At 36.4% G+C, this 16,445-nt stretch overlaps 2 protein-coding genes and 1 long non-coding RNA gene across 4 annotated transcripts; 2 read left to right on the plus strand and 1 right to left on the minus strand.

Moving 5' to 3' along the window:
• The first annotated feature begins 295 nt into the window (after nucleotides 1–295).
• LOC123868930 (phenylalanine--tRNA ligase alpha subunit) lies at nucleotides 296–5,942 on the plus strand. The gene is made up of 6 exons (XM_045911616.1): nucleotides 296–661; nucleotides 1,096–1,450; nucleotides 2,504–2,781; nucleotides 3,387–3,527; nucleotides 4,284–4,491; nucleotides 5,699–5,942. Exons 1-6 carry the CDS (start codon nucleotides 389–391, stop codon nucleotides 5,917–5,919), a joined length of 1,476 nt encoding a protein of 491 aa, XP_045767572.1. The 5' UTR covers nucleotides 296–388; the 3' UTR covers nucleotides 5,920–5,942.
• A 530-nt stretch (nucleotides 5,943–6,472) lies between these two features.
• LOC123868936 (GDP-L-fucose synthase) lies at nucleotides 6,473–16,107 on the minus strand. Its single transcript, XM_045911630.1, has 8 exons — nucleotides 15,909–16,107; nucleotides 15,651–15,796; nucleotides 14,823–14,937; nucleotides 13,930–14,058; nucleotides 13,509–13,582; nucleotides 9,023–9,162; nucleotides 8,459–8,587; nucleotides 6,473–7,537 (listed from the first exon to the last, which is right to left on the minus strand). Exons 2-8 carry the CDS (start codon nucleotides 15,794–15,796, stop codon nucleotides 7,302–7,304), a joined length of 969 nt encoding a protein of 322 aa, XP_045767586.1. The 5' UTR covers nucleotides 15,909–16,107; the 3' UTR covers nucleotides 6,473–7,301.
• LOC123868942 lies at nucleotides 9,763–12,379 on the plus strand. 2 transcript variants are annotated; one of them, XR_006796764.1, is made up of 4 exons: nucleotides 9,763–10,762; nucleotides 10,915–11,028; nucleotides 11,130–11,294; nucleotides 11,540–12,379. It is a non-coding gene; the product is annotated as an uncharacterized LOC123868942 (long non-coding RNA). The 2 variants fall into 2 exon arrangements; XR_006796763.1 differs by having other exon boundaries at nucleotides 10,915–11,294.
• Nucleotides 16,108–16,445: the final 338 nt, after the last annotated feature.

The raw sequence follows: 16,445 nt of genomic DNA on the forward strand, positions 1-16,445 counted from the left end.
GGATGGGCTGTAAAAACGTAGCAGACAGACACACTTTCGCATTTCTAATTTAATATTCAAATGAGAACCAAACTAACAACCTTTTTGTATGAAAAGCGTTGCGAGCATGGAGTGAATTATCTTCATTGACGTGGATCGGTTTTGTTTAGTTTAGATCATAGAGTACGATGTCTTAAGTTCAGATCTTCACCATGTTGCTAGTGTAAGCAGATCCTAATATAAAACGGTGTTATTTATGGTCAAGTTGACATGTTGACGTTTCATAGTCGTGTCAAAATGTCAACGCCAATGTCATTCACAGATGTGAATTGATGTGAATTGTGAAGTGAAAGTGGTGATAACCTAAAAATAGTTAAGAAATTGGAAGAAAAAATCATAATAAATAAAAATGGAGTTAAATGAAAGGATTCTAAAATACTTAGATGCATTTGATAAGGTGGACACTCTAAATTTAGCTAGTGAATTTAACGAAGATCACCAAAAAGTGGTGGGTGCTGTGAAAAGTTTGGAAGCACTTGAGATGGTTATTTCGGAAGGTGTAAAAAGTACTAAATGGGAGTTAACTGATGAAGGGAAGTTAGTTGCTGAGATGGGCAGTCATGAAGCTGTGTTATATCGAAGCATTCCTGACGCTGGGATCTCACAAGCTGAAGTTATGAAGGTATAAACAACATAGGTATTCCAACTTCTTACAAAACTTTCTGTAGTCAAAACTCGAATAAGTTGATTTATAAAGTAATTAAAAAATTTAAGCAGAAATGTATGACAATAGGCATACATTGCCGCTCAATTAACATTAAGGCAGTAGCCTTAAAATTAAATTAAAAACTTCAATGGATGGTCTTTCAAAAGTGCCCAAGATTAGAGATCCTACACTAACAATGGATGATGAATTTGTTGTGGGTTCTTCTCAAACGTTTGGTGGGTGCGTTTAGTACCCTCGCTGCTTTAATTTTAAGTTTACATAATGAATTATCACCATTACATCTTTCTCTTACAAATTCCACAATTGACAATCAAAAAGTGTGCAATGAGATGCAAAACTCAATTTGGAGAAATTTTTTGAATTTGAAATTTGAATTAAATTATTTTCAGACTGTACCCAATGCAAAATTAGGGTTTAGCAAAGCCATGTCATTAGGATGGATAGCTATTGACAAATCCAGTGGGGCACCATTAGTGAAACGGAAAACAGAAACAATCACGGATGCAGTGCAAGACCACCTCAATGAGATTAAAAAGGGTATAGACACATTACCAGATAAAGTGAGAAGTGATTACAAGAAACGAAAACTTCTACAAGAAATCACAGTAAAAAGTTTTGTGTTAACAAAAGGACCGCAGTTTGCAACATCAATTAGGAAGCTAGAAACAGACTTGACAACTGAAATGCTGTTGACAGGGTCTTGGAAGCAGTTGCAGTTCAAACAATATAACTTTGATGCACTAGGTAAAATGGTTTTCAACTTTTTCTTTCTTTTATGGGTAAGTCTGCAATGTAAAATAAATCAGTAATATTTTTTATGCCAGTAGGTTGATTTCGGAAAACCTGCATCAATCATTATGTTGTGATTGGCTGAATTTGTGGTATTCTTGTTGCAACAGTGTATCAAACTGTAGCTGTAGTTTTATACCATAATCAAGCCACTTTACAAGTTAGTCATTGACTGCAATCTCTTCTGGTGGATCTTTTCACCATTTTAGGAAATTTTAATTGAAAGTTGTCAATGTAATACCTCCTTTTCCACCTTGCTATAGCAGCTATAGCAAGGTGGATTTTGCATCAAAACACAGATTTTGATTTGGAATTATTTTCACATATATAATTTTTGCTTATTTTTGCTTAGGGATATTTGACTGTTAAGGCTAATCTAAAATGTAAGTTTAGTTTAATAAAAAAATTATTGTACATATCAAACCAAATCAAATTATTTATTTGCTTTAAAAATAGTTAAATGAGTTGTTGATTACAATTTTCTGCCACAAGCCACAATCTGCCATACCATGGTGTGCAAATTTAAAATTACATTATCAAATAAGTACACAAGTGACATTGTCAGCATTTATTTAAAAAATGTGCAAAACACACATAAGAATAAGATAACACTTTTGCACTTTTTCAAAGGTTATCAGTACCTTTAGAATTGTTGGAGATAATAAATTAATCTACAATTTATTCAAGTCTATGACTTTCTTAAAATAAACATCTTTATGGGCCAAAAATATTTATTGTAAATCTCCTCCAAGTAACTATTCTTCATTGCTGAGGATAGAATAGAATATATTATTTTGATTCAAGTAAACTTTTACAAGTTCTTTTGAATCGTCAATATAATTTACCACTGGTTCGGAATGCCGTTCCTACCGAGAAGAAACAGCAAGAAACTCGGCGGTTGCTCTTTTCAATGGTTCATAATATTAATGACCCCCTCGGGTCACATGATCAAGTAAGCCCTGCCTGGTTGCCTGTCCAATTGTAAATAACCATCTTCTTTCAACACAGGTCAACCCCCAGAATGTGGACACTTGCACCCACTCCTCAAAGTGCGTTCAGAGTTCCGTGAGATCTTCCTAGAGATGGGTTTCACGGAGATGCCCACAAACCAGTATGTGGAGAGCTCGTTCTGGAACTTCGACGCCCTGTTCCAGCCGCAACAGCACCCGGCGCGCGACGCCCACGACACCTTCTTTATATCCTCCCCTGCTGTATCCACTGACTTCCCTATGGACTACTTGGAAAGGGTTAAGAAGGTCCACAGTGAAGGAGGTTATGGGTCACAGGTAAGTTTCATCATCAATTCATCATTGCCGGTCATTTGATTTGATACTAACCTTACGATTTTTATTTGCTAAAGTTTTTCTCTACCTAATCTTTGTATGTCATGTCCACCATGTTGAATTAGTGATGACTTATGACGTCACGAAGCCTACACTGTGTCACAGGGATATGGATACTGTTGTAAGGTTGAGGAAGCGCAGAAGAAACTGGTGTTTAGTGACGTGAGTGAGTGTGTGGGCTGGTGATGTGTTAAGATGGATACTAACTTTTAGCTTCATACTATACTTAGAGCTAGCGCACTCGTCAAATATCGGTACGTTTTTCCCCCGCAATATCTGTGAACTATTATAAAACTACGTAAAAGCGCGGAATTAATTGCGCGCGGAATTTTGATCGATTTAAATTCTTTACGGATTTTAAGATGCACCGCAATTCACCGCACCGCAGTGCGCGCTCTCTCTTACTCATTAACTGTCCAATTTCTTTCTCTTTATATTTTTGTATGTCATATCCATCATACAGCTGTATTATTTCTAAAAAGCGGTTAGCATCAAAAGTTCTTTTTTCTGTTTACCGCTTTTAAGAAATAAGATGACTGGTGTGACAGGGCTACGGCTACTGCTGGAAGATCGAGGAAGCGCAGAAGAACTTGCTGCGCACACACACGACGGCCGTGAGCGCGCGGATGCTGTACGCACTCGCGCAGCAAGCCCAGTTCACTCCACAGAAGTACTTCAGCATTGATAAGGTAATATACCTAGCTCATTCAATCTTTTTGGCAGGTGAGAAGAGAACTACGCGCGTCTTAATAAAACGACATTTAAATCACTCCATAGTCCATTCGTTTGAATTCGTTTCATGGACAGAAAGAACAGTTAAACTTATAAAGGTGGATCCACAACTGTGCACGCGCACAAACCTTGCAAACAACACTCATCATAAGAACATAATGTGGACGTGTGCAAGAGTTGTTTTTGAGCGTTTCGAACTTGGCGATGCCTCGCGGTTCGATAGAAAAATGGTGAGGGGAGACCAGGTCGAATAGTTCCTTAGCACACTCTCCGAAATATGTATATCGGAGTGGGGGTCTGCCAACGTTGCTTTGGGGCTCCAACTTCTATTGGTTTCTTGAGGTATGTGCCCCCGTCATAGACACTGTGGCGGTTGCCACAATTCCAAGAAGAGGGCGCGTCTCACTTGTACAAAGACATCGATACGAACCTAAGCAGGACGCAACTCAAGAGTCTTTCACTAGATGGCAGCAAGAGTACCTTAAAAGCTGAAGTACATAAGAAGAACACGCGAATCTGAATCGCACTAACATATTTTCCTGAAATCTGCTCTATATATAGAAGTTTCATGATACAACCGTCGTCTCAGCTGGCGCCCCGAGCACAACACCGCTTGGAGAAAAACCCTATTGCTACGGTCGAGTACACGGACACCGCTCCCATACACCAAACTTTAATTTCCTGTATGTCATGTATTTACCCGTATTTTCCAGGTATTCCGCAACGAGACCCTGGACGCCACCCACCTGGCGGAGTTCCACCAGGTGGAGGGCGTGGTGGCGGGGCGCGGGCTGGGCCTGGCCGACCTCATCAGCATTCTCGACGCGTTCTTCGCGCGCCTCGGCTTCCAGCGCCTGCAGTTCAAGCCCGCGTACAACCCTTACACTGAACCCAGTATGGAGATCTTCGCTTTCCATGAAGGTACGTAGCAACAATCGGGGGAGTCCTAACCCATGGTGCAAAACCCTGGCGGCTGGCGCACTTTAGTAAGCGCGCGATCAAAATGGAATTCCATTCCATTCCATCAGCTTGTATGCGCCCACTGCTGGACAAAAGACCTTTCCAAAACCGTGTCATTAAACAAAATGGAATACATAGTTATATTTAAATAAACCATTTAAATCACCCATTTAAATAAACATGGTCTTAAAAAATGCCTAAAAAACTACCTAACTAAATATAATTACGAGGAAACAGAAAAACTACTAAATACATACATTGCGCAAAATATAATCTGATCAAAATCATAGACATATACGCACACACATACACACACACACACACACACACACACACACATACACACACACACACACACACATACACACATACACACACACACACACACACACACACTCTCACACACAAACACACACACACACACACACACACACACACACACACACACACACACACACATCAACCTTTACATAACAATTTATATTTGTATTTTTAACGTATAATTAGATTTATTTCAATTAATTATAAACATTGTATGGGAAGGCACTGGCCCCTATAATACGGGCTGTCCTAGTTTAGGGGCCAGGACTCCATGAAATGCGTATATCTAAATTTGTGAAATAAATTTTCATTTCATTTTCAAAAAAAAAAAAAAAAAAAAAAAAAAAAAAAAAAAAAAAAAAAAAAAAAAAAAAAAAAAAAAAAAAAAAAAAAAAAAAAAAAATTTCGCCTGTTTGCAACTACGTGTTATTTCTAAAAATTTGATATTTGAGAAAACACAAAGATTAGCAATGGCTATAAATTAGTTTCTTTCGAGTTTAGGAGGAAGGATGGATGTGGGATAAATCAGTATCTTTCATAGGTTAAGAAACAATAATATAAATTGAATGTAAGTTTTATCACTTATAAAGACTGAAAACATAACACATAGTCGCAAACAGGCGCTTTTCACCAGTGATTGGGATTTTGGGTGAAAATTGAGTATTTGAAAAGAGTATCGAACTGCCAAATTTCTTGCTGGTTCTTCTTGGTAGTGCAGACATTCCGAATCAATGGTAGCTTCACTGCACGATAAACTAAAAGTTCTAAACCAAATAAAATAAAATCATTCAAAAGCACTAATTGTAAAAGTTAATTTGAACAAAAAACCTTTCTATTTCTATTGCAGGTCTCGGGAAATGGATCGAGATCGGAAACTCCGGGGTCTTCCGGCCAGAGATGCTGCTTCCGATGGGCTTACCGGAAGACGTCTCGGTCATAGCGTGGGGACTCTCGCTGGAGAGGCCCACGATGATCAAGTACGGCCTGAACAACATCCGCGACCTCGTGGGACCCAAGGTCGACTTGCAGATGGTGCAGGACAACCCGATATGTAGGCTTGATAAGTGATTGCTAATATATTGTTTAAATTACTTTTGTGTTTTATTATATGTAATATAATCACTTTTGTTGAATGTTCTGAGGAGTTCGACCTTATTCCACCCTCCTTTTTCTACAACCGCCACCGCACGCCACCGTAAACAATTTCATCCTCACCACCTGGGTGACCGGTGCACGTTGACAGGTGGCACATAATAAGTAATTGTTAAAACAAGGTTTTTAAATAAAACGACATAGGTAATAAAATTAAATTTTTCAATTATATTTATTGATAAATGACTGTTTTCATATAATAATCATATCATATTTACTTAATAACTTAAAGTTAAATTAAATATCTCATAATGTTTCTTATTAGCTAAAGAAAAATAATAGTACATTATTGCTTTTCAAGCATTAGAAATAAAAAAACGTCTGCCTTTTAGGATTTGGAAAAAAATGACGTCTTTTTCGTTATCAGCATCCCGACTAAACTGGAAAGAGTCCGGAGAAGATATCAGTTAATAAAATATTACTTAGGCCATTTAAATTTGAAAATGGACATCATTTTCGACTATATTTGTATAAAAATAAATAAATAACTAAATCATATAATAATTTATTGTTATTTGTATGATAACATTGTGATAAAATACAGTGATAGTCTTAGGTGTTACGACGGTGTTTTGGCTCTGCCGCAAACATCACAGGCGTTGGGGTCAGTGAATGAAACTTTTATTTTTTTCCTTGTGTATTACTGTACTGTTTTTTATATTCTTGCTTTTGGGTGGTACTGTTATTTATTTAATATTGATCAATAAGCAGGAAACGCAACGGGCGCGGTGCGGCAATATTTTATTAATCAATCAATATTTTTTTGGATCAAACAGAAAACCATGCGCTGAGCATTCCTATCAATGCTCAGTTATGCTGAGTTTGCGACTGCTAGTTTGCGAGTTTGCTATTGTTTATTGTTAGTTTTTATAGCAGATAACACATGTATCTATAACTAGCAATAAGACAACAATAAAGCCTATTATTATTTCTTACGCTCATTAGAGTATAACGAAATCTTTATCCTAATGGGAGGTGCATATATTATACTCTACCGAAGTGTCTTCAATTCAACTGTCCTAACTATCACTTTGATTCGACCAATCTCGGCAGTGTCGCATGATACACAGTACTAATTATGAGCCTGCGATTTAAACTACTTTATTTAGTTGAAGTTATGTTGACAGACGTGAGCTTTTGGCCCTTATTGTTACAATTTTTTTTCGATCTAGGTTGAAGCGCGCTGCCTAGAAAATACCTATTCACTGTTACCTAGAAGGTATATAGGTTGTACGTGGCAATAATTTTAGAAACGCGATTTCTATGTTTTGTCGTTCACTAGTCACTGGTTGTAGTGACTATGTCCTCGCGTGTTGTTTATTTTGTTTGTACCATGTAACTGTGGTGTGTATAGCTTCAGTGAAAGGCGTGAACTCAAAGTCTTTATGGAGCGATCTCAGTTTGTTGTTCGACGCTGTCTTCTTGTACTGTCCGTCTGCTTTGGAAGTGTCGTAGAGGATGTCTCCCTGGAAGCCGTGGGCTTTCGCTATGGCTTCCGCTACGCTGCTTATTGGCACTTCGTCTTTTTCGTCCACTGAAACATGTATGATTATTTATATTGGTTTTTTGGTTCTGATAATATATTTTGCATGTCAATTGACGAAACATATTGGATATTTAACAATATTATGTTAACATCTACTTATGTGCAATGATTCTTGCAAATAAATAAATAAATTTCATTTCAAACAAAGATATTATAAAACTTCAGATAGGCGAAGCTCATACAATTTATTAACCCCCGACCCAAAAAGAGGGGAGTTATAAGTTTGACGTGTGTATCTGTGTGTCTGTGTATCTGTGTATCTGTCTGTGGCATCGTAGCGCCTAAACGAATGAACCGATTTTAATTAACTTTTTTTTGTTTGAAAGGTGGCTTGATCGAGTGTTCTTAGCTATAATCCAAAAAAAAATGGTTCAGCCGTTTAAGAGTTATCAGCTCTTTTCTAGTTTTCTTGTAGAAAAGAAGGTTAGATAACCGTTAGGTTCATAATATTAATTGACAAATGTCAAGCTGTCAAGATGGATGTTGCCTAGATACATAATTATTTATTTGAAAATGATGTTTTGGAAAACTCAAATACTTTGTCGGGGGTGTTATAAATTTTTAATTTACACTTGTTTTGAAAAGTGAAGACAAATTCACTAGCAGCTAGCTATAATACTATAGTTGAGTCAATACAAACGTGCGAACTGAATCATACATCATTTTTATTGGATCTCTCGTTCGCACATACAGGCCTTATAGAATTGGAAACTGATGCTCTGGTGTTGTGTAACAGTAAAAAAAAAAGATTAGTCGATAATCGATAACAGGTTATAAAGAGAGGGTCGCCCCAGCTACCTGCGCCTGAACAGCATCCCTTTATCGATAACGATTTCTGCAGCATTTTCACAACCCTATGATCGTAACGATGTATTGCTCAGTTTGTAACGGCTCAACTATAAAACTAACCTGATAATATGATCGGTTCAACGCTATCGTAATTTCTAAGCACCCATACAAATAGTCTAGCGAGGTCCAATGAGTATATGAACTGCCTCAACGGCTTGCCGCTGCCCCATACTGTGAACGTGGTGTCACCTGGAAACAAAATAATTTAGTATAAGCGTCGCTCAAAAAACTGGTGTTACTGAGATAAATTTATCGAATAATGGAACACCCTCCCAAAATATGAAACTTGCGCGTGTTTTGGCAGGGCGTACACGGCACAACTCCAGGTAGAAGTGTACAATACGGATTTTCGTCTGTGGTGCCGTTTGCTGGCGCGCGTGTTGTGCTTTTTTGGAGTGTTTTTTATTAGGATTGGCCGGTTTTTGTGTTCTGCTGGTGTTTATTGGTGGTGGAACTGACTGGAAAGCGCTCTAAAGGGGCGTTGCGTGTATGCCGGCGGGCGCCGGCACAGACGGAGTCCATACTTATACATATAGTTTTCTTAACTTGTAAATAACTACAAACTTGATATTGGTTAATCAGTGTAAAGCCAGACGAGAGAAAAAAAAAAGTGTACAATACTACCGTTTTGCATAGCGTCGTCCATCCGTCGTATGAGCGCGGGTATGACGTGGCTGGACTCCAGGGAGAAGTTGTCGTGAGGCCCGAACACGTTACACGGCACCACCGACGTGAACGTGCGAGCGTGCTGCTCGCTGTAGCCCCTGTAGTGCAATAACCTCTTAGTACCAACTTCACTCTCCTACTAAATATATCCTGAGCACCGCAGAGATGTAAGCTCCCTTTGCGTGTTTTATCGCCTTTATATGGGGAGTGCTCTTAAGAGCTGTTTGACCTCATTCCACCCTCCTTTTTCTACAACCGCACCTCACGCCACCACAAGCAATTTCACCCTCACCACCTGGGTGCCTGGTGCACTTCGACCGCCCGTTGCGCCAGATCCTTTTTTCCATGCACATGCAAATTGTGGAATCAACTCCCATCGGCGGTGTTCTCACTAGATTATATGGAGTTATTCAAGGGGCGGACCAACAAGTTCCTGAATTCTGGTGCTTCAAATGTTCATGGGCGGCGGAAATCACTTAACACCAGGTGACCCGCCTGCTCGTTTGCTCGGTATTTTTTATATAAAAAAGAATTGTTGTTTTGTTACAGATAAGTAGAAAATGTATTTTAAACTGGTTGTAAAACTTAATCTTATCATACATTCACTTTATAACATTAGAGACATTTGAAAGCATTAGTTATTATGGAAAAAAACATGAAAATACTATTAAGGAAATAAGATTAGAAATCCTGCAGTATTTTTCATTAAGGTGGTTCGATTTCCATACTAATTTATTTTTCCATTTATGGACATCTAGGCCATAATTTCATACTGAAATCACATCAGTTGGCACTTAATCAGATCTTTATTTGCGCTAAAATATATTTATCTGAAGAAAACAATAGATTAATAGCTAAATGAGATCGAAATTTTTACTAATTTTTGTCAATGTATGAGTAGAAGGCGATAGTGTCGTACGCTACGTACGTTTTAGTGGTGTGCGTTTCCGCTGCTTTCGTGGAAGTAGATGCTGCGTTGCCAGTTCGCTGATAGTAAGTTGGCAAGCGCTGTTGCCGCTCTTCGTTTTACGTTTGACGCAAAATTAAAACTATTAGCTTCATGAATAGCTTTCGATGCGTCCCGGTCAGGTGATGCCAAACGTAAGAGTTTCCTAAGAATTTAGGGAAAAATTCCCTAAAAGTTTGAAATCATGAACTATTAACGCAGTAATATACTAAGCCTATTATTATGATAAATATACTTGCTTTTAGTAGCATAAAGTAGTTGTAAAACTTTTTGATCGATTTTACCGAAACCAAATTTTATGTCAATTTATATACTTTTAATACTATTATTTCATTAATATAGCCTTAAAATCATACTGAGGTATTTATAATGAATCGTAGTAATTAAAATAATTAAAATAAAATAATTAAAATAAAAATTAAAAAAAAGCTCTGGGTGTATGGCGCACCGCGCATTATTCAATATCTAGGCAAAAACTATTTAGAGATGGTAACCCTCTTATTGTGAATTGCCGATTGCGCGACGCGGTGGTACCTCTAGTGTTTGTGATTTACAAGTGATAAAGTTTGAGTATTTTTATTGTATTGTTGCTTGTTCATGCAACAAAAATAAATTATGGAGCCACGAACTTCACGCAAAGATTATCTGAATCACCATTACTCTGGCCCCCGGAAAAGTCGCAAACGAGTTCTTGGACAAATGAAAAAAAGATATCATGGAGAAAGCAAAAGGTACACGAACATAATAATAATTGCACTTCAAATTCTTATTCGAAATGGAATTATTATTAGGTATTTACAATGCTTACATCATAAATATTTTGCTATAATTGATATCTAGTTAACTGCTATAGTTTTTTGAAAACATAACCTCTTATTTGCAGTCGTAGTGAAGTGTGGTGCAAAAAGAAGGCAGATAACAATCCTATTCCTGGAAGTTTTGTGTATGTGGAACATGAATAATCTTCAAATAATAGTAATTGATCCATAATACATAGGTACTTATATATAAATAATTGGTTGTTTGTACTAGTTGATTACAAATCATTGTTTTTGAATATATCCTTATATTCTAAACACATCTGTTTATTGATTTCAGGGATTATAGAAGAAGAAGTCAATTTTGGAAATAAAGTGTTTTCCCTCATTGGCTCGCAACAGTCAAGATATGTTTTCTGCTGCAAAAGATTGTAAAAATTTTCCTCTCTACATTGATAGTACTGGGAGGTTACAAATGAATAAAAAACACAATTTCTATTATCAGGTTAGTACCAAAATACTTTTTTTATTAGTAACTAGATGATGCCCGCGACTTCGTCCGCGTGGATCAAGGTTTTTCATTCCCGCAGGATATTTGTAATTTTACGGGATAAAAAGTAGCCTGTGTTCCCGGGTATGAGCTATCTCCATACACACACACATATAAACTTTCGGATTAATTATATTATTTTCATTTTCATAGGTTTCTATTTTCATAGGTACAAATAATAATAATATTTTTTATTTCAGATCCAGGGCCAGCTGTGGGTTACAAAAATGAACAAATGCTACTTTGTTAGATATATTTCTCCAACTTACGACATCACTATTTTAGAAATAGAACGTGATGAAGTTTTTATGGGTAACATGATACCAAAACTAGATAATTTTTTTAAAAATTGTGTATTGCCTGAAGTAGTACTTCGGAGAGTCGGCAATAATCAAACTTGCTTATACATTTCATTGTGTAAATAAAATCAATAAAAATATTTGAAAAATAATCAACTGCATACATGCAACATGTACTCTACGTTGATAAGAACCACCCTTGTGTAAATTTAACCTTTTCCCACAAATGAATTTGCCTGAAAAACCCTCATGAAATTTTCCACTACATTTGTTGTATCATTCGATAGCCGATGGCATTTCGCCATGACCTTTGTCTCATTTGCAGCACATATGAGGGCCCACACTGTGGGAGCTTTACTTTAGACTAGAAGAATACATTCTAATGAGTCTGTGTCTTTTTCATCACTGTTGACACAGAATCTACAGTAATATGGTTTACATTCTTTATGGCAGCCAAACACATGAGATGGGTCAATTTTTGAATCCTTATCCTAAATCAATAAAAATATTTTTCAAATATTTTTATTGATTTTATTTACACAATTGGCTCAATTTTACTGTCCCATTCGGTGTCGAGACCCTTGGTCCCTGGGGTCCTAGCGCTTCAAGCCTTTTTAGGGAAATATGAAAAAGGTTAGTCGACATCACAAAAGGCCGAAGAGCTGGCAGCTACCTCTGACTAAGAATTAGTCTAGCCATTCAAAGGGGGAACGATGCCAGTATCTTTGGAACCTTGCCTAAAGGGACTTCTTTTAATAATTTATTTTAATTATTATATTATATTTTTTAAGGTTTTTAGTTTTAGGTTCATTGTTTTAATAATTTAGATTTTAGATGTTCCGAATAAAGTATGTATTATTACTAATAAATAAAATTTGAAAAATGTCTCTACTTTTAATAATCCTATAATCATATAAAAATATGTAATAAATGTGAAAGTGTGTTTGTTTGTTGGTTTGTCATTCAATCACGTCACAACTGCATTTTGCATGCTTTTGAGGACTTTTATGGCTCTTCTCTATCTAATAATAAAAACCTAACTCCACTCAAGAAGTCGCTAGCAAAAGCTAGTATAGTATAAAAAGCTATATTTTTTGTGATAGCTAGGTATAAAAATGTTTGTATTATTTATAATATAATTTTAAAAAATAAATAAAAAAAGGAAAGAAAGCAATAGTCAAGTCATGGAATAGAACCCGATACTTGTAGACGTTGTGCCTAGAGTCTGAACCATCGGTCCAGCGAGTATATCTCTGATGAGTCGAAATTAGTAAACACCTTTGTATTCAACAAACCTGTGAATGTGTGCGTGAAAAGTTCTGCTGCTACGACCGCGTGATTATCAGTACAAATTAAAGTATTTTGAAAATTAAAATACATCTCAAACGTAGATGGATATAATAAAAATATAATGCTACAATCGGGAGCTAAATTAACATAAAAAAATATGCACATTTTCATTCATAAAAAAATAAAATAAGTCTAATTACAAAATAAACGCCATCTAGTAGCGCTGATGTGCCTAGCTGACCGTATCAAACCACCTTAACTGACGCCCGCGATTTCATCTGCGTGGGTTTAGGCTTTGAAAAATCCTGTGGGAATTCTTTAATTTTTTGGGATAAAAAGCGGCCTGTGGCCACTCGTTGTGGCCTTCGGGATGCAAGCTATTTTTGAATCAAATAGATAATGCACACAACTTTATCCATCTGGATTTAGATTTTCAAAAAATCCCAAGGGAACTTTAATTTTCTGGGACAAAAGGGTCTATGGCCATCCCAGGGATGCAAGTTTCATTAAAATCGGTTAAGCGAATGGGTCTTGAAGAGGCACTTTCGCTTCTATAATATTTTATTAAGTATGGATTTACCTGTTAAGTATATCGATCATTCTCTTCGCATAACTGTAGCCGTAGTTTGAAGAGTGAGGAGGACCATTATGAATCTACAAAAAGCAAAAAAAAAACCAGTAGGGTTGTATGTACCATCCTAAAAAAAATAACATTTTAATTTTTTAGGGTTCCGTAACTAAAAAGAAAAAAGGAACCCTTATAAGACCACTGTATGGTCTGTTTGTCTGTCCATCTGTCTGTCAAGAAAACCTATAGAGTAACTACTTCCCATTAATATTGATAAAATTAAGAAGGCAGGTAAATCTTATAGCAGAAGTAAAGAAAAAAATCAGAAAACTGTGAATGACAAACAGACTGTCAATGAAGTAATCCTATAAGGGTACCTTTTTTCTCTGGAGATACGGAGCCCAAAAATTAGCTAAGACGCTTCTATACTCACCATAGTCTCATCAATAGGATATGTGATTTTGTCTGGGAAGATGCAGGTGGACAGACAGGACACAACTTTCTTCACATTGTGTTTATGACTCACATTCAACACATTGTCATTTATTGCCATATTCTCTCTCTGGAATAAAAATATATCAATCCTTATGCCTTGCTTACATTTTAAAGGGAACCTGTACAAAACTTTTTGTAAAAAAAAAGTTTTCTCAGATTGCAACTTATATAGTCTTAGAATACTAGGAAAGTACTAAATCACCATGGAAGATTTTTTATAAGTATAACTAACTAGCCGATGCCCGCGACTTCGCCCGCGTGGATTTAGGTTTTTCGAAATCCCGTGGGAACTCTTTGATTTTCCGGGATAAAAAGTAGCCTATGTGCTAATCCAGAGTATAATCTATCTCCATTCTAAATTTCAGCCCAATCCGTCCAGTAGTTTTTGCGTGAAGGAGTAACAAGCATACACACACACACACACACACACATACAAACTTTCGGCTTTATAATATTAGTGTGATAAAGTAACAACAGACTAGACTCACATGATTAGTTCAAGTAATTTTTAAACATCTAAGTAATTGCAGATGGGGAGGTTTGAAACCTGCTGGTTCCACAATTTTTGATAGTATTTAAAAATTATTTAGAAATTTCCTTGAAGTGTAGGTAAAAACACTATCATAGAAATCTTAAAAATATAGTTGAAGTAAATAAAGGACCCTTGACCATACGAAACTAGTGTAACTTCCTGTGATTAATCATATGAGATTAGTTGGTCATTAACTTTATATTTATAGTGGATATCACTTGTGATAGTTTAAACTCAAAACTAAGATTTTTTGCTGTTTCAAGCTTTATTTTTGCCTAATAAAAAAAGAATCGACTTACAAAGAAGTCCAAATTATGTGCCATGTTGTGGAACAGCCCTCCAACCATTGCAGCTAAGTGCACCACATGTGTGGGCTTGTATTTATCAAACAGGGCTTCCGTCTGGGTCCTGTCCCTATAACAGAAATAGGTAAAATAAGGTGCTGATTTAGTATAAATAACTTTTCAAAAGATGTGGAAATTATTAGACAAAACCTTCCCTTGGTACTTGATAGCAGAAATAGTATAGTAAGTATTCATAATTGCTGACAGTTGTATCTTGTAATCCCTTCCAATGATGGTAAGGCTTATATAGGGATCAAGCTGATATCTGAACCATGTTTTATTATAAACTATCGAAAATCAATTTAAGTAAATAGCTTATCACAGGGAGTTATCAATGTGGACTTTGGTTTTTTTTGAAGATCATATTTTTCAAAATCCTTTCTTAGTGTAAGCCTCTGTTAAAGAGCAAATGCAAATCCCAACTTTCTAAACCCACCAGTTTAAATTGTGTGTTGACATGTCAGTTAGTCAATACTCAGAAAATAGGCACATTTTCACCAACCTATCTAGTGCCTTCTTCAAGCTACTTCACACTGGTAATCTGTATTGTTCTGGTCTGGCACTACAAAAGTCACCAAACAAGCTACTCGACACTGGCGAAGTGCATTGTGCTGGTCTGGCATTACAAAAAGTCACCAAACAAGCTACACAACACTGGCAAAGTGTATTGTGCTGGGCTGGCACTGCAAAAAGCTACCAAACAAGGAAAGAAGAAAGAAAATTACTAATCAAATAGTAATTTTAAGCATGATACGATACTTTACTTTCAAAAAACCATCTTACCTGAGATCACCATCTTTGGAGCCACAGAAAATCCACGTTTCACCATTTGAACCCAACTTCTTTTCTTCATCAATCACAGTTTTTATCGCTTGTCCAACGAGACCGGATCCTCCGGTCACCAGGATAATGCTGTTTTCTCCACTCATCTAAATAATATTCATCTATTAATTTATTAAATATGACGTATATATAAGAAAGTGTAAGCGATAAAAGTTTATCAGTGAAAATAGCAATTTTTTTTGTATTTATTATCATTACCGTCTTGCGTATTGAATAACTGGAATATTAAAAAGTTACTTGAATTGAGTTTAACTACTAAGTATTTGAACTTTCTACGTGGGCCAAATTAAATAAATTATTTTCTTATCAGCCGCCGGGAAATAAAAAATTTTACTAAGCAGCTGTTAATTGTTATTCTCAATTCTCAGTTACATTGATTTGGTCAATTACGACAATTACTGTGTTGGTCAATTTACATGTCATTTTGCGATTGGGGATTGCATTGCGATTACAAAAGTCAATGTCACATATAGTAGCAATGTCAACAGCATCAACAGTGCTGCCAACTGCTTTCCTCCAAAAATGCACTACTGATAGATAATGATAATACTATCCAAGACAACCTAAATGCCGGGCACTTAGGTTCTATTGGATAATTACCTTAATATTAACGGGTGTTAAACCGGTCACTAAACTATGCTCAGTATGATATTACTAGATTGTGTAGTAAACTGGCGTTTTAACATCTCGCGGGATTTAGCCATATCCTTGAGGGATATGACCAACACCCGGTGT

The sequence above is a fragment of the Maniola jurtina genome, chromosome 10, assembly GCF_905333055.1.
Source record: "Maniola jurtina chromosome 10, ilManJurt1.1, whole genome shotgun sequence".
Lineage (NCBI taxonomy): Eukaryota > Metazoa > Arthropoda > Insecta > Lepidoptera > Nymphalidae > Maniola > Maniola jurtina.

Bases quoted from the DNA above. Each gene is read 5' to 3' on its own strand.
- LOC123868930 (XM_045911616.1), top strand. From the start codon at position 389: ATGGAGTTAAATGAAAGGATTCTAAAATACTTAGATGCATTTGATAAG. The intron at 662-1,095 runs GTATAAACAACA...AATTATTTTCAG, and splicing joins CACAAGCTGAAGTTATGAAG to ACTGTACCCAATGCAAAATT. The intron at 3,528-4,283 runs GTAATATACCTA...CGTATTTTCCAG, and splicing joins AGTACTTCAGCATTGATAAG to GTATTCCGCAACGAGACCCT.
- LOC123868936 (XM_045911630.1), bottom strand. From the start codon at position 15,796: ATGAGTGGAGAAAACAGCATTATCCTGGTGACCGGAGGATCCGGTCTC. The intron at 14,059-14,822 runs GTAAGTCGATTC...TTTTTATTCCAG, and splicing joins CACATAATTTGGACTTCTTT to AGAGAGAATATGGCAATAAA. The intron at 8,588-9,022 runs GTAGTATTGTAC...TTTTGTTTCCAG, and splicing joins GGACGACGCTATGCAAAACG to GTGACACCACGTTCACAGTA.